General features: G+C 42.5%; 1 protein-coding gene and 1 long non-coding RNA gene across 8 annotated transcripts in view; one reads left to right on the top strand and one right to left on the bottom strand.

Annotated features, from left to right (window-relative positions):
• tenm2a (teneurin transmembrane protein 2a) overlaps nucleotides 1-8,152 on the top strand; it is a 205,346-nt gene extending 197,194 nt beyond the window's left edge. For all 7 annotated transcript variants that reach the window (XM_070962078.1, XM_070962083.1, XM_070962082.1 and 4 more), the window contains 9 exons: nucleotides 2,101-2,336; nucleotides 2,456-2,752; nucleotides 2,993-3,550; nucleotides 3,700-3,969; nucleotides 4,150-4,560; nucleotides 4,703-4,813; nucleotides 5,045-5,312; nucleotides 5,852-5,982; nucleotides 6,181-8,152. In XM_070962078.1, coding sequence (XP_070818179.1) covers nucleotides 2,101-2,336; nucleotides 2,456-2,752; nucleotides 2,993-3,550; nucleotides 3,700-3,969; nucleotides 4,150-4,560; nucleotides 4,703-4,813; nucleotides 5,045-5,312; nucleotides 5,852-5,982; nucleotides 6,181-6,918 — 3,020 coding nt within the window. In that variant the 3' untranslated portion in view covers nucleotides 6,919-8,152. The remainder of the gene's footprint in view (nucleotides 1-2,100; nucleotides 2,337-2,455; nucleotides 2,753-2,992; nucleotides 3,551-3,699; nucleotides 3,970-4,149; nucleotides 4,561-4,702; nucleotides 4,814-5,044; nucleotides 5,313-5,851; nucleotides 5,983-6,180) is intronic.
• Nucleotides 8,153-9,934: 1,782 nt separating this feature from the next.
• Nucleotides 9,935-17,221, bottom strand: LOC139331819 (uncharacterized). The gene is made up of 3 exons (XR_011602201.1): nucleotides 17,078-17,221; nucleotides 13,677-13,930; nucleotides 9,935-11,015 (listed from the first exon to the last, which is right to left on the bottom strand). It is a non-coding gene; the product is annotated as an uncharacterized lncRNA (long non-coding RNA).
• Nucleotides 17,222-20,809: the final 3,588 nt, after the last annotated feature.

Here is a 20,809-nt window from a genome sequence, read left to right as displayed (position 1 = left end):
TGAGCTGGTCATGAATTTTTAAATGCTTGTGAAATTGCAGTGTGTGCAGCATGGAGGTGGACAAATGCTGGCCTCAAGTCAAGCACATAAAGCAGCATAAATCAAAATTCAGCATAAATGATATTACTCATTAATTATTTTGCATAGATAAAGATTTATGTTGTGGGTCTGTTTATGTGTCAGCGAGGCTTTGATGAGAGGCGCACACAGACTGTAGAACTGCTTTATCCTAGTATTAAAAAACATAGCCTCCTCTGTGATTGTGAATAAGCGCTGGCCTGCCGACTCTAATTGAAAGTCTTGTAATTTTCACTCAGTTATGTGCATGCTCCAGGAGATTATTTTCCTTCCCTATCCACATCCAGCCCTCTCTCACTCCCTCTCACAGAGTAAAATTACCAATATATAGTTGTTAATCCCAGCTGGGATCATCCTGCTTTTGAATATCATCACAGCAAAATTCATTAACTCATGTAGAGTGAATCCTCCTCATCCCTCAAGCTTTCTCCTTACACACACACACACACACACACACACACACACACACACACACACACACACACACACACTCCCATGCACCCACATACAAACATAGCTCTCAACCAGTTCCCATGATCCCTGAGCTTATTTGGTCTGTTTAGAGAAGAAGGAGAATAATTGTCTCCCTTCCCTTGACCAGTGCGAGCGGCGTGACAGAAGTATAAATGCAGACTGTGGACCATATAAGTCTGAAGGCCTCAGAGAGAATAAGTTGTAGATGTATTCAGTGCACCTCCCACCTGTGCTGGGAGCAAAAGGGGAGAGTTGTTCACAGAGCTGTAAGTCATTTAAGGTTTCCACCGCACTATGTGGGTTTCAGCATGGCTCTCTGCTGACATACTCACTTAACTGTCTCCCTCTCTTTCCGCTCTTTCTCGCTCTCTTCATTAACTCCTGCACAGTGAATTCTCCTTGGCCCTCAAGCTCTCATTTCTCTCTCTCTCTCTCTCTTTCCCTCTCCCTCGCTTCTGTTTCATTACGAGGTTGTTCAGACAGAGAGAGCAGAGAAGATTTATCTAAAGGCTGTTGCTGCCAAGTCAATGGAAAAAGCTGCACTTGTCTGTTTGAGGCATTGTTAAAATGTGCCTGGAGCTTTATTACAAATTGGCCTTATGGATTACTGTCATTTATGGCGGGGCTTCAAAGGGAGACACCATCTGATCCCCTCACCTTCTGTAAATGAAATTAAAAAAAAGCTCTCCCCCTCTACATCTGCCCGATATTTCGGAGCCGAAAATAATTTTATCTTACTTTCAATCACATCATTGCGATCAGGGTGCCTGTTTTCAGACATCTGAGGAAAGAATTTGCCTCAGCATTAGGCATGGCCTTATCTGTTTTCCTTCCTGTGTCTGAGAGTGAGTCATTAAACTGTAGAGATGTGGAGATTGCAGAGGGGTGTCAGTTTAGCCTGACTACTTTCATTCAGAATATTTTGTTTGTAGGAATAAGAATCAGGCTCATAAATATTTTATGGGTATGATCCTGGTTTGGATGATTGGACTTTCCCTTTTCTAAAGTAAATAGTATAAAGCTTATGTCAAGGTTAGCTTTTCTCCTTTGCCTCAGTTTTCACTGAACTTAAATTAGACTATTTGAGAAAAGCGGGTCCTGTGTATCCTCGGCTAAAAGTACAGCACTGAGCATTTCCTCCAGATCAAGAGGTTTTGATCAGCTATTGGCGTTTCTCTTCAAACCTCATCACATCATCAAGCAGCAGCAATACACACAACATGGATTTCCCCCTCGTCCCATACCCAGCTTCTATTATCATTTCTGTCACATGGATACCTCCAGGTCAGTTAACTCGGCAAGGAACCTCCCAACCTGCAGAATAGTTTTTAATAATCGAGCATCTTTCCCTAAATTAAAGGAACACTCAGGCTGCGCTTTATTATTGACTATATCAGACCCCAATCAAGTACTTCAGGTTATGGCTTTGCAGGGGTCACACATTTCCTCTGAAGTTGGCAGGATTTGAATGCAAAGACTAGAAATCATCTGGTCCCTCGAATGGCTGCTCTCCTTGCATACCTCATATCTGTGTGTCTCCCCCTACAGACCAGGTGAGGAACAGCTACCAGCTGTGCAACAATGGGACCCTGAGAGTGATGTATGCTAACGGTATGGGCATCAGCTTTCACACAGAGCCCCACATCCTGGCAGGCTCTGTCAGCCCTACGATCGGTCGCAGGAACATCACCCTGCCCACTGACAACGGCCTCAACTCCATCGAATGGCGTCTGCGCAAGGAGCAGACCAAGGGCAAGGTCACTGTGTTTGGGAGGAAGCTGAGAGTGAGTTGACCTTTTTCCTGTTTCGTGTGTTTAAAAATACTTAACACAGCTATCATCTCAACTTGAAAATAGAACCTATTTCATCAAAAATGAAACTCTCCGTTTTCCCTTTTCTTTAGGCTCATGGCCGCAATCTTCTCTCCATTGACTTTGACCGCAACACTCGCACAGAGAAGATTTATGACGATCACAGAAAGTTCACCCTGCGCATCATGTACGACGCTCAGGGCCGGCCTGCTATGTGGTTACCCAGCAGCAGCCTGGCTGTGGTCAATGTGTCGTATTCTACCACTGGACAGCTTGTTGGCCTGCAGAGGGGGAGCATGAGTGAGAGGACCGAATTCGACCCTCAAGGACGCATCCTGTCTCGTTCTTTTGTTGACGGGAAGGTGTGGAGCTACAGCTACCTTGACAAAGTAAGTACATTTATCTTTAACATTGTCATCTAGGTATAAAATTTTAGGCAAGGCAAGGCAAGAAAGAATAGTCATTTGGATTGCAGAATTGAGTGAAATAATACATCATTTTTATGGTAATGAAGATTCAAATTTGTCAGCTAAGAGCAAATTATTCCTGGTGCTATTTCACAGGAGGCAAGTCACCCATTGATAATGCTATTATATTAATCCATATCTTGCTTCCCTCTCTGCTTCCAGTCTATGGTGCTGCTCCTGCAGAGCCAGAGACAGTACGTCTTTGAGTTTGATGCCTCAGGTCGGGTCACAGCTGTCACAATGCCCAGTGTGGCCCGCCACACCATGTTCACACATGTGTCAGTCGGCTACATCCGCAACACCTACAATCCCCCAGAGAGCAACGCCTCCATCATCCACGACTTCAACGAGGATGGCAGACCTCAGGCCACGCATTACCTGGGCACTGGCCGCCGTGTCCTCTACAAGTACGGCAAGCTGGCGAAGCTGTCAGAGATTGTATACGACAGCACTGCCGTCACTTTCGGCTATGATGAGACAGCTGGTGTGCTGAAGATGGTCAACCTGCAGAGCGGGGGCTTCTCCTGCACCATCCGCTATCGCAAAATGGGCCCGCTTATCGACAAGCAGATCTACCGCTTCAGTGAGGAGGGAATGGTGAACGCTAGGTTCGACTACACCTACCATGACAACAGCTTCCGCATCGCCAGCATGAAGCCAGTCATCAGTGAGACACCACTGCCCGTTGACCTCTACCGATACGACGAGATCTCTGGAAAGGTGCAGAAATTTTGTTCTGGTCTGCTACTGTCTTTTAATCACTTATGAGCAATGGGAATTTCACTTCCAAAACAACCTTTGTCTATATGAACCTTCTTTGGCTTTCAGGGTACTCACCATTTTTCTACACCTTTCTATCCCTCCGCCAGGTGGAGCACTTTGGAAAGTTCGGGGTAATTTACTATGACATTAATCAGATCATCACCACAGCTGTTATGACACTGAGCAAGCATTTCGACACCCACGGTCGTATCAAGGAGGTCCAGTACGAGATCTTCCGTTCTCTCATGTACTGGATGACAGTGCAGTACGACAGCATGGGACGGGTGGTGAAGAGAGAGCTCAAAATTGGGCCCTATGCCAACACCACTCAGTACCGCTATGATTATGATGGAGACGGACAGCTCAGTGGCGTCAAGGTGAATATTTTGTGTGGAGAGTTGGTATGATGTGGATTTTTTGGTACTGTCTTGTCTTTAGAACCTGAAGTGTTTATGACACCCAATACGGCTCAGAAACTCTAATCTGTGATTGACGTTACACTCTGACCCTTCAAAAACAGATGGAAGCACATTAACAAACATCCTTGTTTTATCCAGGTGAATGACTGGTCTACCTGGCGCTACAGCTACGACCTGAATGGTAACCTCCATCTGCTGAATCCCGGTAACAGTGCCCGCATCTTGCCGCTCCGATATGACCTCAGAGACCGCATTACCCGCCTGGGAGACGTCCAGTACCGCCTGGATGAGGACGGTTTCCTCAGCCAGCGTGGCTCGGATGTTTTTGACTATAATTCCAAAGGTCAGCTGCTGAGGGCCTACAATCGAGGCCCTGGTGGCTGGAGCATTGTGTATCATTATGACGGGCTGGGCCGCCGGGTGTCCACAAGGAACAGCCTGGGACAGCACCTTCAGTTCTTCTACGCTGACCTCAACCACCCAACCAGGGTCACACACATCTTCAACCACTCCAGCTCGGACATCTCGTCACTCTACTATGACCTGCAGGTGGGTGTGGGTGTACGGAGATGTGTCATATCTAACAATGTCCTTTCCATATATTTCAACATATCAGCATATTGCCTAAATACTGATTAAAAAAACGTATTCTTTTATCAATGTCCTGAATTTCTGACTGTCTCATGATCAGGGACATTTGTTTGCCATGGAGGTGAGCAGTGGAGAGGAATACTACATAGCTTCTGACAACACTGGCACGCCGCTGGCTGTCTTCAGCAGCAATGGACAGATGATCAAACAGGTAATCCACAAAGAAGCTTTGAATCTCAATGTATTTGCAAACAATTCCTACAACAAAATTGTGATAAAAACAACATGAAATCTCCGTGCCCAGAGCGTCATTGTGAAAGACACTAAATCCTTACCAGCTCCATGGACACTCCACTGTACCTGGCACAGTGTTGTGACCTTTTCCACCTGAGGCAGAGCTGAGAATCACCCAAAGCTAACTGACTCTGCTTGTTTCACCCAGGTGCAGTACACAGCCTATGGAGAAGTGTACCTGGACTCCAACCCAGAGTTCCAGCTGGTGGTTGGTTTCCACGGTGGTCTCTACGACCCTTTGACTAAGCTGGTCCACTTCACCCAGCGAGACTATGACGTCTTGGCCGGGCGCTGGACCTCGCCTGACTACAGCATCTGGCCCAAGATAGGGAAGGATCCGTCTCCATTTAATTTGTACATGTTCAAGAACAACAACCCCCTCAGTGACATGCTGGATGTCAAGAATTATGTCACAGGTAGAGGATTAATATATATTAATGTGGTGCATGTTCAGTTCTGTTGTATGAATATTTACATAATTTAGACATTTTTACTTTGCCTGAAGTGGCAGGACATTATTCAGAGCTGTCAATTTCCCTGAGCTGTTACACAAGACAATGAATGTTTTACACAAAGCATTTTGCAGTTTTTACAAGAATGCAATGTGAACACAGCAGAATATTCAGGTAAAACCCACGCTGTGAGGCTCAGACAGCAGATAACATCATTTTTGTTCAACAAGGCACATGTACGTCTACAGAACAAGCTCAAATCAGCTGGAGAGATTGTCTCTGACATCTCTGCTGTGCAGAAGGAACAGATTGTTATGGACAAAGTAGTTTATGCAAGTAACAATGCACTACAGACAACACAGTGTCTGATAGCTTTGCATAACACCAGATGAGCCACACAAGCAAATACACTTTGACTTTTTTTGTGATGAAAAAAATGATCCATTTGCTAACATGTTTAACTTTGCTATTCAGCCAATTAATTTCCCTCCTGTCTGCTGTAGATGTGAAGAGCTGGCTGGTGATGTTTGGCTTCCAGCTTAGTAACATAATCCCAGGCTTCCCTCGACACTCGCTCTACTTTGTGGAGCCACCATATGAGCTGCAGGCCACCCAGCACTGTGAGAATGGACAGGTATGGACTACTGCGCTGAAAATATTTCCATCAGCAGAATCAAAGCCAATGTCAACTCCATGACAGTGATTCAGCTTCTCACATGAGTGTTTGTGTTAATACAGATACAGTCATCCTTCACAGCACTCACGAGCAGTGTTAAGACATCACCATATCACTGAACAAAGTGACAAAGATCTCTTCTCTCCTCTCATGCAGCTCATCACTGGTGTGCAACAGGCAGCAGAACGTCACAACCAGGCTTTCATGGCCCTGGAGGGTCGTCTCCTCAACAAGGAACGTAGAAGGCGCAAGGACAAGCCCGGGCACTGGTTTGGCACCAGCACCCCCATAATAGGTCGAGGAGTAATGCTGGCTCTTAAGGAAGGCCGAGTGGTGGCTGGTGTGTCGGCTTTGGCCAGTGATGACAGTCGTAAAGTGGCTCTGGTGCTCAATGGCGCCCAGTACCTCGAAGGCACCCATTACACCCAGGATGGAAAGGACTGTCACTACTTTGTGAAAGTGGGCTCTGCTGACAGTGACCTGTTGGCCCTGGGGCTTACCAATGGCCGTAAGTCACTGGAGAGCGGTATCAATGTGACGGTGAGTGGCCGCTCAAGGAGAGGAGTGACTGTGGAGTTTGCGGTTCCATCGTTAGTACTGAGTGTTCGGTACGGGCTCGCTGTGGACGTGGTGGATGAAGAGAAGGTAAGACTGTTGGAGCTGGCCCGGCAGAGAGCATTGGCTGGGGCCTGGGCCAAGGAACAGCAGAGGGCCAGGGACGGGAAGGGAGGCAGTCGCCTCTGGACGGAGGGGGAGAGACAGCAGCTCCTAACGACAGGTAGAGTACAAGGCTATGATGGCTACTATGTACTGCCTGTGGAGCAGTATCCAGAACTGGCTGACAGCAGCAACAACATCCAGTTCCTCAGACAGAACGAGATGGGAAAGAGGTAACAGCCCACCTGAACTTGCTTGATGGGCAGACTCTTCCCTCTCTCCCACTTTCACTTCTCTAGATCCTGCTCCTTTTTTCCTACCCAGCCTCCTCAACCCTACTCCTCTCAAAACCCATGGAGAATTAACCAACTAACGGGGTTATTCGCGGAACGCTGCAGGGACTTTTGAAAAGAATGACTTATCAGAAATCATATTGTTAATTTTATTGCCACCGGCAAAAAATTTCAAGTTTGGTCAAATGGTTCTTTTTTTAAAAAAAAAAAAAACTTTGAACAACTGAAAAAGCACTGAAGAACTTTGAGAACTGTTGCTTAATGAATAAGAAGATTCCCCTTTTTAAAAAAGATAGTGATATTTTCGCCCATATTTTTTGGGTCACACTGAGAGCGGCCATGACAGCTACTGAACATATGGTGGAGTTGTACTGCGCTGGCTTCTGCAGTGAAGGCTTGTCTGTCTCTAATAGACACTAAAGGCAAAAGGGACCAAAGTGGAGACAAAGCCACACCAGAGTGCAGCCATTACAACTACACATCAACGGAGGACATCATTAACAGCGACAGACAAGGCAATGTTAAAGGTCGTCCAATACAATGAGTCGTCTCCCTGTCTCAGGCCTCCCATCGTCCACCACGGACCAGTCCTCTGCTGCCGAGGCAGCACACATCCAACCAAGCAACACACAAGCTAACGGCATCCTTGAACAAATCTAAGTTGTTAATGGACTATAAAATAAACTTTTTAAAAAAACAAAGTAAAAAAAAAAAGTGATGGCTATATTTGTGGACAGTGGTGTCACACAGCGTTGTTTATTTTGAAATGGGGAGAAGAATCATATTACTACATATGTGTCCGACTACACTAAATTTCAGGATGTTGCGTATACTGTAGATGCCGTAGTTTTGTACGTTTCAGTCGCGGTAGAATTGTGAGACTTTCACCAAGGCACTTCTGTACAGAACGATCAAACACAACACTCACAGTCCAACATGCTAATTTAGTATTTATTTTATTCTTTTTTATTTATTTATTCTTAGTACTATATGACAATCATGAATGAGTCACCAGTTCTATTCCAAATGAACATTAATGGATGAGTTTATTTTCTTTTGTAAAATATGTAAGAAATGTTCATTTTTGTTTTTGTATTAATTTCAGTTTGCTGCCAGGGCAAATAATAGTCACTCTCAAAAAGAATAATTTATGTAATAAAGTGTTTAAAAAAAAAAAACGGTTTATACTTTAAATAAAGTCTTTAAAACTGTGAAATCTGTTTTTTCGAAATATATTTCGATGTACAGTGTATAGACCTACCTTTATGCAGCACAGTAGAATATTGTCCAGAATATCAAGTTTTATATTTCTAAGAGGAAGTGGCTTGTAATGTGCAAAATCTTTAGCTGGTCTTACTACTCTAGAGTTTTGTGGCACTCTAATATTCCATATCTACAATATCGATCCCCAGTTTGTTGTTTTTGACTGTTTTTTGTTTGGAAGCAGAGATATTTCTGTCCTAGATCCCAACAGCAGTAGCAGTAATGGATCCCTCTCACTGTGAAGAGACTCGTGCTGGATGTCATAATGTACCAAATCAGTATTATCAAAGGATGATTCTTATACATTCACTGAAACGAGACTCTTCTGAGAACCTTATCAATAAAACATAATTGTTTACTTCAACTGAACAACGTGTTGTGCACTTTCATCTCATTTTTGTGTTCGGGGATTATCAATGTTGTTTTTGCAGCGGCAGCTTCCACCAGACTTGAATGACATGCATTATGATTTGCTGCATTTCAGCACAGTCTTTGGAGTGCTGCTGAAACAAGCGGCCTTTTTCCTTCTTTGTTAATTGTGCATCGCCTTTATTTTTGCTTCAGATTACTAAAAAGTAAAAATACATAAATGTCACTGATGGCATTCAAGTAAACAACCACACACTACTAGTTTCCCTCTCTCTAAACATAGCTGACATCCCTGATCGCACACACAAGGGCCGATATATCTTACACTGTTGGTTCATTGATTCTGACGTGCTTTTAAGTAGCCATTACAGTTAGCCCTGTTAACTCTTAACTCTTAAGTGCTTACAGATAAATGTTATTTCCTCAGATAATTCTACTCTATTAAATATGAGATGCCTCGTCCCCTTTAAACAGTGGTGGAAGAGCATTAAAGCGTCTAAAATCAATATTTTTATAACAACAATGGATCAAATGGCTATGTGACATGTGAAAGGAGTCCCTCGTAGTGATGAACCCCCTCATTGTTTTGGTTTTCAGCCTGCAGTTTTACAGTTTTGGTTCACTCACACAGCTGTCATAGTTTGGTTTTTGGCCACAACTGGGACTGGTGGATATTGTTATTGTTTAGCAGCTGAAGAGCCAGATATTTCCCTCAAGAGTTAATAAAGGCCAAAAACAGAGCTAATGAGCTAACAGTGAATATTGGACTTATATTGTGTGGAAACCAAAGAGGATTTGTTTTCTTCTCTCCAAACATACTGATGCATTAACTTGCAAGAAGATTCCAAGTTAATGTTGCTCCATATCTGCAGATTGTGTTAGCATGAAACTGTTTGTTTCGACACCATTTTCAACTCAAATGGTGATACTATGCTGATGTTGTGCTCATAGCTTCTTTTGCTCCTAAGTTACATGTAAGTTATGTCACTTAAGTAGAACTACAGTATCAGAAATATAAAAGTAGTCAATATACAGAATAATCTTGATGTTGTAGTTGGTGGAGGTGGGTTTAATTTGAATCTCTCTCTATATATAACCACAGTAGCTTTGGTGAAACACATTAATGCATCCAGCTGGCAGCCATGTTGCAACCAACATCCTGCACCAGCAACTGTGTTATTAATAGCTGAAAGGATCCGGACAGGCGCTGGTAGCAACAGTATACTGACCTATCCTCTTCACTCTCTTTCACCTCCAACACACCACTCACACATAATGTATATGCTGCAGCTACCCCAAATAAACACAAGTGACAAAGCCCTCCATTTCATTGGAATAAATTATTTTAATGCAAGATTCTCATTCAAAGCAAAAAGGCATCTGACAGGTCATTTGGTTTCTTCTGTTAAGCAATCACAACTTTTTTTTGTTTTGTTTTGTTTTTCAGTTTTATCTGCAAGGTATGTAATAAAAATAACATTGGAATAATTTTTCATATCAAGATCACCATGAAAAAAAAACAAAACATTGAGGCCATCGAATGTTAACAGTAATCAAACATAAATCACTGTCTTCTTTAAAAATGCATTCCATTTACCATCGTGTGATTTCAATGAAGACAAACGTCAGCAAAAACAGCTTTTGTGCAAATGAAAGGGATACATTTCAAGCATTAGCTTCTTAAGAGCACCCTGTGGCTCACTGGCAAACGGGGTCTTGGTGGCCTTTGGGCTATGGAGGGTCCAGGATAAGGGAGTGTCCTTGGCAATGCAAAGTAGCTTAGCTGAAGTGGGGTTAGGGAGTGCTGGAGATGATTGAGAGGGCAGGCAGGAGTAGTATCTTAGAGAGGTAATCATCATAAAGTGCCAAAGAGTGTCACACTAGATGAGCCTGAGATCCAAATACACTGTATGTGTCATTGTGTATGTACTTTGGTGTGTGCGTGCGTGTGTGTGTGTGTGTGTGTGTGTGTGTGTGTGTGTCTCTGTGCCTGTGGTGTGTTAGGGTAAGATTACAGCGAAGAGCCTGAGATCCAGGTTATGTTTAGAAGCTCGGTTACAAGCTGCTACACAGTAGCCCCTGGACAGGGTCAGTCAGTCTGTCTGCCAGTCAGTGGCGAGGGCTTCACATCAAGATTTCCATATGGGATCAAGGTTTATATTTATGGATGAGCTAAAAGACTGGGAGAGGAGAAGGAAGGCTGGTTTGGAGGGAGGTTTAAGGCAGATGGGGGAGAGGGTGATGGGGTTCGAGGCACAGGAACGGGGGGCTCATGGGTAATGGAAAGGAAGAGTTGGGGAATATGTTATGTCAGCATGTCCCAGAGACAACAGCAACACAGAGCTGTCCAGCAGGCTGTCAGGCATGTTTCTCCTGTGTCGTCTCTTCTCCTGTCCTCCACCACATACACTGCAGAGAAAAAAAGAGAGAGAGGAGTTGACGCGGTGATTTAGAGAAGAATGGAAAAGCATGGAAGACAATTGAAGGAAAGCAATTAGTGATTCCTTTTTCTCAAAGTGCATTAAAGCAGGGATAATTCTCAGAATTACACCGTCAAGTCTTCTGCAACGAGCTGAAGTGTAACCATGGCTGCTATGATTTTCCTCTAATTACGCTCATCATGGGAGGCACATCACCATGGTAATGCCATAGCAGCCCAGGGCCGTGATCAGACAGCGTTACAGTTGAGTAACATTAGCACTGCTTTGAGGTATCATTAAACCAGTGAAATGAGAGCTTTTAGAAGCACACACTCCCATGACCCAACAAGACATTTCCTTTTCCTTCACATGTACAGCAGTGTCTTTGTTTCACCTTCAGTCCATATATCTCAATTAGTCATGTGAAAATCATGTTACACGACCCAAATGTGAACTTCACCATCTGTTCCAGACAAGAAAAACAAAAACGTGTCAAACAGCAGGCCTGAACAAATACATCTCTCCTTCCTTGTGTTGGTGATTAATCATTCATGTGCATGGAAACACTCATCTAGCTTTTAAGAAGCAGGTGCAGTGACTCATGACACAGGTGAATGTGTTACTAAGGTGACCAGCTCCTGGTCCAGTGAACTCTGATAATAATTTGACAAAGAAGTGGTTAATGATTGGCCAATACATAAAACTGAACATCTATCAAAATGGCTCAATGCAAAAACCTTGATAGCAGAACACTCCTTTGATCAACCAGGCTTATCGAAATGCCTCTATTACAGATCATTGCTTGATTTAATACAATAAGGATTTGCCTGTGTGCTATGGAAGCTAGGCTGTTCCCTTTGCATATTCATTTTGAATATTTTACAATGACATGTGTGCTTTTTTGTTTCACAGCTTGTGCTACACTGTTTTCTGGATGCTCTGAAGGTGGAAGGTGCTACAGCATTAACACACCTTTTATCTTAAACCTGGCTTGACTTCACGCGGTTTAATCCTTAATTGCTTACTTTACATATCGACAGGTTTGGCATTTTGCGGTCCCAGCTGCTGAAACAATTCATTCATTATATCAATTAGTCAACAGACAGAAAATTAATTGGCTAACTGTTTTGAGAAATTGATTGATCATTTAAGTAATTTTCAGAGCAGAAAAGCCAAACATTTGACGGTTTCAGCCTTCAGGTATGAGGATTTCTGTTCTTTCTTCTTTGTGAGATTTTACAAACCAATAATCAATTAATCTGGAACATAAATGGCAGATTAATTGATAATGACTGATTGATAATGAGAATAATAGGCCTTTTACACAGTAGTTATTTCACTTGTCATAACAGGTAAAGCACAGGTGTCACTGATAACATTATGGTGTCTCCATTTTTATATCGAGACTGCCTGTAAGTCATGACTGCATGACAGCGAGTCAGCATGCAAAATACCAGGATCCTGAAACAAATGCAGCTAAATGGAATTCAGCCAACATTAATTTCATCATTCACAGCTATGCTTTTCTTGATGTGAGTTTTCATCAAGTGTGAGCAAAGACAAGGCAGTTAGTCTAAGTTAGTTTGTGGAGACGAGTTCACAGTGATGATCTCAAGAGTTGTACAGCTACAAACAAGCTAAACACACTTGGATAATTTGAGGCTTGAGGATTCAACAAGCACCTTTCGCTCGGCCACATTCTGACAGAGACAGTTCTGCTGGCCAGTTTTGTGGTGAGTGAGCTAATAGTTAAGAAGCTGCAACTGCACTCAGAGGGAGACTTGGTGAAGGAGGACCTTGCTGTTGGTGTGGAGCTGCGAGGACCAGACAAAGTAAAATTGCTCCTAAGTGTCACAGTGGCAGCAAGTGTCTGTGTGCTGTGGTCTTCATGGTGCATTTCACCAAGTAGCTCTCAGAGTTAAACCTCAAGCTCCAGCCAGCTTCTCGGCCCTCTGCTTTCATATGAGAAACCATTTGAAGTTAATTAAAGCTGCCTCAACTGCATTTTCCTACTCTGCAAGAGCAAAAACCTGCTATGACATCTGAATCTGCTGCTGAGTGTGAAAACTCCTTCAGGCATTTGGTGAGCGGTTTCAGGACATGAAAAGTCAACAAAGGGAACTGAACATATTTACTTTGTGGAACCAGCTGATGTGTCTGACAACCCACAAGACAAAATCATTAAGCTGCAAAGCAACGACCTGCTGCTATGAGCAGCTCTTCATCATCATCATCATCATCATCATCATCATCATCATCATCATCATCATCACTACCATCTGACATCAGACACCTCACCAAAGAGAAGCAGTTCCAGTCAATGCAGAGGTTAGTGTGATATATGTGTTCTGTAATTTAGTATGGTGCCAAGTGAGCACCCACCACACCACCCGCGCCCCTTTAGTGAACATTGCGCATCTGAAGGGTTTTTTACTTTTTGTATCAGTTATATGCACATTTTTTTTCTGTATAATGGGGCAACTAATTTTGCTAAATTCACCTGACACCTTTCCCTTTTAAAAAGCCTGGATTCAGGAGTGCAGCTTCTTCAGTTTAACCATTACCTGTTCTGTCAACAACAGGCAGCATTTGGGTTCCAGCCCTGCTCTGGCTGACATATTTGTGTCAATCTCTGTGTGTGACCACTCACCAGTATTTTTGGGAGCTTCCCCATACATAGGCCCAGGAGGGGGCCCCCCCTGCCAGCCAACCTGTGGTTGTCCAGGGTACACTTGATATGGAGGCTGTCCTGGGCCCATTTGTCCAGGGGGGTAGTTAGGGTAACCTGGATTAGGCTGCTGCATGTTCACCTGTGGAGGGTAACCCTGAGCTGGATAGCCTGGAGCAGTGGGGCCATTGTATGGAGGGGGCTGCTCAAAATTCATCTTTGGCTCGAAGAGTCACCTAAAGAGCAAGAAAATAGGTGTGATGGTTTAAGTAATGGCTGTCTGCTACAATCATCAATGTTTGTACAAAATGCAAAATAATACAAGTCAATACTACATTATGTGCCACATGACACATTAGAACATGTTTTTCTGCTGTAAAAGAGTATATTATAGATAACATACAAGATTAATTCTACATACTTTAAATACTCTCATATATAATGTATAATAAGATGTAAGGGCTTACTTATATGTAGAGGTTAATCATGATGCACACAGTGTAATGATATATAGCATACATATTTTTGGAATATTGAAATGGTTAAAAAAATAAAGCTTTTTCAAACAATGAAAATGTCCTTTACTATAGCGATAGCTTTGCTGATGACAGATGCTCTTGTACAGTGAAGCTTAAATAACAAGCCGTCATCATAGTTTGCAGTTATCTTTATATTTGTAGGTGCGAATACACCTTAATTCCATTTTGCTGAATAAAAGTGAACGATCAGAACAGTGTGTGGTATTGTATGGACTGCGGGAAAATGTACGTGAGTGTGTGTCTTTGTGTGCACAATAAAAGTAATTCAGCCTCTAGAGTCACATTAGGCATAGAATTCCTCTGAGTCCAGATACAAGAACACATTTTCAAACAGGCACAAATCTGATGCCACTGTTTCCCAAAACACAAACGTGCATAACATAGTTGTATTCCCTGATCCCTCAACCCATCCACTGCCATTCCACACCTTTGCAAATAACCACAGTCTCCACAGCCAAACAGGAATCATAAATATATCATTTCATAGTTAGTTGAGGGCATATTATGAGTCAATCATAACCCACATCAGCCCAGCCAGAGATAAGCACCATTATCTGACTGTACACACATGCACTTAACAATGTAGGAGCCAGTTTCACAGTGTGCTGGGTGAGGCTAATCAATTGAACCATGGGAAAGAGAGGGAGAGGAAGAGAGCTGCTGATCATACAGGCCTGTACTGGGTTTATCGTCATACTTGGTTTTCCCCTTTTCAAACACAGACACACTGACGTCAAAGGTGACATGTCAAATCAGCAACAACACATGTTCATGGTTTCCGTGCAATGATTTGATCTGTTAAGAAAGTGCAATAAGTGTGATTAGCTCATTGTCTGAAGGTTATTTCTTCTCCTCTAGACCTTGTGTTAATGCATTTCCCGACCTACAAACAATGGCTTCCAATAAGGCAGATCCGGGTCCACCGCTACCCACATGCTAGCCTCCATCGCTGAATTTGTTCATGTAGAACAGCCATAACACAGGAAAGTGGGCCAAATGGAAAACGACATCTGCTCAGCAACTCCACCCACATCCAATCTTCGGTCTGTATTTATTTAGCATAAAAAGTTCAATTTTTACATCTTTTTCATTTCCCTTTAGAGTGTCTGAAATTGAAAGATTAAATAAACCCAATTGAAAATGACAGATGACACAACATAATATAGTAGTACTACTTCCCAATTACTACTTCCTGTTATAACATCAGCAATACTGCGCCGTGGCTTTCAAGATGGCCGACATTTCACCTCCTGAATGTGTTCTTAGAGCTACTGACAGATGGCAAGGCCTCTGTGACTATGGTTACCAAGCACCAGGAGGAGCAGAATGATCCCGAGTGATTTGTTTTTATTGTACCTTAAGGCAGCAAGAAGTAATAAAATAACACAATTCAAATTCCTTTCTCTGTGTTAACAGGGGAGCCTTCTTTGGTGGCTGTTGTACCTTTGTTCCAGCTAATCATGTCTCCAGAATCAAAGGTCACCTTGTCTTTATTGTACCCATGTAAATGTGCACTCGTCACTGGTATCAGATTAAGTTTGGAAGAAAAGTGATTTACAGGTTGATTCAAATAAAGGCTTGAGCAGGGTGTATGGTGATTTGTATGTCATTTGCTTTTCCCCTAGTGACCTGAGTGAGCTCACACAATGTTTACACAACAGTATCACTGTGATAACATCACATACAAACACAACTACCTGAGACGTCCCCGAATCCATTAAGTCCCTCTGAACCTAATGGCAGTATATATATCGACAAAGGAGTCTAAAGGAGAAGTCAGTTCACTAACAGATCTGCAATTATGACAGCAGCATGAAAAGAACTTATGATAAAGAAAGCCACTTAACAGGAGGATGTTTTTAACCTAAATCAAAAACAATACCTCAGTAGAGTAAGGGAGGGATGAAACAAAGAACCAGATAAAGTAAATCTCAACTCTATATAATCCACTTGAGCTGATGTATTGTAAATTGTAACTGTATTGTATGTACATAAATGCATGTACATGTGCATCGCTTTGGATAAAAGCATCTGCCAAAATGACTAATTGTATTGTCCCCATTAAATTAACCAACTTTTAGGCTATATGTCCAGAAGATTAAACTTTAACACAAATATTTCTGAGTTTTGTCCCTAGACGTAAAGAAGGCAGGTCTACAGAACAGGTGTAAGCTAGTTTATACAGAAAGAGCTTGATTTAATTGCTTCCACAGGCTGAGCTGTTCATGTTGCACAGCAGCTCTGTAGCCTGGCAGCCTGTTTGCTTTCTCTACGTCTGGAGACATCACAGGACTCACAGGCTGCCTGTATATGAAGACACCCCACTGGACCTAATTAAGAGGAATCCGAACCACAACGACTTCTCACACACACACACACACACACACACACGCACACACACACACACACACACACACACAGGCAAACGTATGGACTGTGGTCACGACAAACTGTACCTCACGGAACATAAAGGATTTACAGGACAGTAATCAAAATCTTTGTAGCTATCAACTAAAGTGACATTTAGCCGCATAACACGAAGTTGAGTTCGGTTATTTTAAGCTAGTTTAGCTTAAACGTCATATTAGCCTTTAATAACTATTAATGTCAGTAGCCTATGAATATTATTGTGGTAGAAATATTAGTATATTTCACATTTCTGGTATTAGGTTAGCTTATCTATATAATGTTTAAGACACAAGCTTAGTTACCAACAAAGGCAGTGGCACCTGCAGGCCACAACCCACTAACGTTATAGCAATGCTACCCAGCCCCCTAAGTTCATGATGACTAGGCTCCTATACACATGAAAATAAGAGTTACGGACATGTGTGGACCACCTACCTTTAAACAAATAGTATCCTGGTGTGTGGTACACGACAGCAATGTCTCTTTAGAAAGAAACTTCTTCTGTCTTCAGTGTTTAGCACTATTTTTACCGCAGTGAGCGATCTGCTTGCCTCTACGAACCAAGTGCGTCTCGCGCTTGCGGGACGTGATGTCACTTGTAGGTTACGGCACGGGGGAGTGCTAGAGGGCAACAAAAGACGGGATTGGCTACTGCGGCAGCCCGCTGCTCATAGTGTCCAATCACAAGCCAGAGCGATGACCAGATGGAACGTCAGGGAAAAGCAATGACTCCTGATCATCTGACTTGATGAATGATTAAATAGGCCTCCATCACCGAATCAATGACGAAATGAATACGAGGAGAGGGAATAGCTCAGATGAGCACCTATTAAACGTTAATCATTATATTGTGACCTCATTCCCTGTCGCTCGTGGACTTCCGTTTTAGGCTTTGATACGTTCATGGAACTTGAACAAATAAACATTTTTGAGCCCTTGTTAAACTACATCGTTTTGATTTTATTCACCATGTAACAGCAGGCCTGTTTGGGGAAGATGTATTACTGGTTTTCTACCAGCAGATGTCAGACTATTCGCAGTTTAGTCCTCTGAAGTGTGGGCTGTTGCTGTTCTGCCTTTTAACAGACAGTGAGTTGCTCAACTGTTGTTCTATTATGTAGGCTAAGGCAAATTTACCAATGTCTGTATTTTATTTTTAAAAAATGTGATTTTCAGCATTACATGCCACTCAGAGGAGGCCCTCCATCATACGAGGAGCATTTAATTAAAAATATGCATTTAAACGGGTGTGCACACGCTTGCAAACAATTGCATATTTAGCATGTACCTTATTGCATGTGCGCATGCAGCACAAACAAGCCGGTGGTGGAAGAATACAAATACAATACCACAGCATAGAAATACTTATGCATTCACAATGTTACTTGAGCAAAAAATTCATTATGCTATAGCAGAATGCAGCTGTAGTCTTACATTATTATATAATATTGGATAATAACTACTGTTGCATTAACACAAACGTAAAATAATCTATTTGTGTGTGTGTATTATTAATCTGTAAAATAAATAGTAAGTACAGCTGTCAAGTAAACGCAATTGCATATGCGCCACACACACAGGGATGGTAGAATGCTGAGACAGGGTTGTGAAACATCATCTCAGATCCTCCATCAGACTTGACATTATATGGGTGCAGTATGGGTATAGTAGCATACCAGCAGCCAGCCAGCATGACAGCTGCCATTGACAGTGGATCTTAAAAGGAATTGGTCTCCTTTCTGCAAGGTGATACCAAACTGTGTGGCAACACGCGATGAGGCTTGCACAATGAGTATGTACAACACAGGGTTAGCAGTTTGTCTAGATAAACAGACAGTTGTAGACCAGTGGAGAGACAAACAAGGGCCTGACCTATGACACATACTAAACCATGTTTACAGCTGGTACAAAGTTATGCATGGAAAGATGTTGTTGAAATGTAGTGTTAGCGGGGACATATTATGCAAGAGCCTGGCAGACTGTCCTATGAGACAATTCTGCAACAAACAGCAGAGGAGTCATTAGCTTTATCCTAACAATGAACCAACTACATGGCATCTCAGTGTATTCTGTGCTGTTATTCTAAATATATTGGTTGTATACTAAAAAAAAGACAAAGGTTTGTTTTCAATTCTGTGAGGACAATTAAAAGTTAATTTTCCTTCATAACACAGTCCTTTGTTGCAAACCTCACCTTCAGGAGCTAAACAGGTGAAACCAAAGATGAAACATGCTTGTATATGGATGTAGTGTAATCTAAAAACAGCTTGTGTGTCAGATTTGATCTCAAAGCACTGCAGTGATCTAGGAATTGAATATCATTTTACTGGTGAACTCAACAAAGGTCACTTTGTAATATGGTTGGTTTAACTCCTGCAATGTGAATGTTTAAGTTAATGTCATGTAAATTTAGGTTTGTGAATGTGTGTTCATGCATGAGACAAACATGCAGTCAACTTCAGGCCCCGTCCCCTCCTCGCCATGATAGATGTGCTCAAGCAGGTCGTGTGTTACAGTGTCTGTTTACATCGTCACCCTGGCAATTCAGCCCGAGCCTGTACCAACGGCTTCAACAGGAGCAGATGACAAAAATAGAGCCATGTCCGCCAGCCCAACTCTACCCAACCCTCTTACGGGGAAAGTAGAAGGGGAGCAGAGGGGAAGGGAGGGGGGAAGGAGATGAAAAGGGGGAATATTTTGTTTATGGAAAAGGGCAATGGAGCAAGTTTACCAGAGTTCATTGAAACTCGGGGGGCTGGTTGTCTGGAGTGAAGTTGTTTACCATCCTACAAGGCTGTTATTTTCCAAAACAACATTTCATGGATGTATAGCAATCAAACCACCGACTGGTTCTCCAGTCAATGGTTTGATTTCATATCGGGATCAAGCAGAACCTCATGTCACACCTACACATTTATGGTCACTATTTGAATTCAGTGTAATGTGTTTGGTGAAGTATGCTCTGTTTTCTCTCTTAATTTACTTGGAAATTTTGATTATTTTCACTTCTATGATATGTGTAATTTTATTCTGTCATGCTCGCAATATAACAATATGGGGGCTTGAAGAATGCATAACATTTCTAGACAAAATAAGTTTTGTCAAATGTATGTTTGCAGATGCTTGGACACCTCTGGACACTCCTCCTCCAGACAGTTGCTGGTATGCTTAGTATGTGTCACTGTAACATGTGCAGTGATAAATTTACCAGCCAGTGGATTCCCACTACAAACCTTTCTTAACGTGATCCCATTTAAAACTTCTTAAAAATGACACATGACAAATGACTGTATGTTGGACATTATGTGCAGGTGTGACTGGAAGCTTGCAGTGAATTTTACATGTTTACATCAAATTTACATAGTCATAAATCATGGTGCATATATGTCAATTTATATCTACGACAAGGACAGAGTTGCAGCCATGCCATTGACAGATAAGGGAGGTGGATTTCGCATCAATATACAGTACACCTGGGGCATATCTGTCCTCACCCATTTACCTGGACACCAAAGATGTGTTTGTATATTGGTGCCCATCCCAGAATAGGACATTGAGGCGATTGCATCAGATTTGGTGTATCAGTATAAACGTCCTTCTCACTACCTGTCACCAAAAACTTAGGTGTGTGTACAGTGCGCACAAGGATGGGCATCATATCGCCCCCTCTTCCGCACAGGAAATCCCTCAAAACTACATGAAGGGAACATGTGGCGTTTATCATAGTCACCTGGCCTGGTTCTCACGTGCCTACCACAAACACACACACACTTGTTCAAACAGTGTATGCAGGTCAATCGGCACGTTTTACGAAAACAGCCAAGTGTGCACAAAGTGTAGACTGATTCAGTTTTACCCTGACTTTTGGCAAAGTTATCTTATCATTGTGCATTGCTGTGGGTCTCGTCTGGGTCTGCTATTTGATTTAGGGCAGAGCAACACTATAGCCCATGGCAACTTTACTTTGCATGCTCTTAGAAGTGAGATGGACCAAATACTGAGCACAAGTTTAAACCTGCTCTGAGCTTCATTATTTAAAAAAAATTTCAATAAATCAGAGCCTCCTAGCCAAAAATCAGTTCTTACCTTTAAGGCAATGTAAAGATGTAAAGTGGCTACCAGTCACATCTGCAAGGCTGTGGGACTAGACTAGCTGGGGGACTTGAA

Source organism: Chaetodon trifascialis, chromosome 5, assembly GCF_039877785.1.
Source record: "Chaetodon trifascialis isolate fChaTrf1 chromosome 5, fChaTrf1.hap1, whole genome shotgun sequence".
Lineage (NCBI taxonomy): Eukaryota > Metazoa > Chordata > Actinopteri > Chaetodontiformes > Chaetodontidae > Chaetodon > Chaetodon trifascialis.
This window is presented reverse-complemented; position numbering and strand designations above follow the sequence as displayed.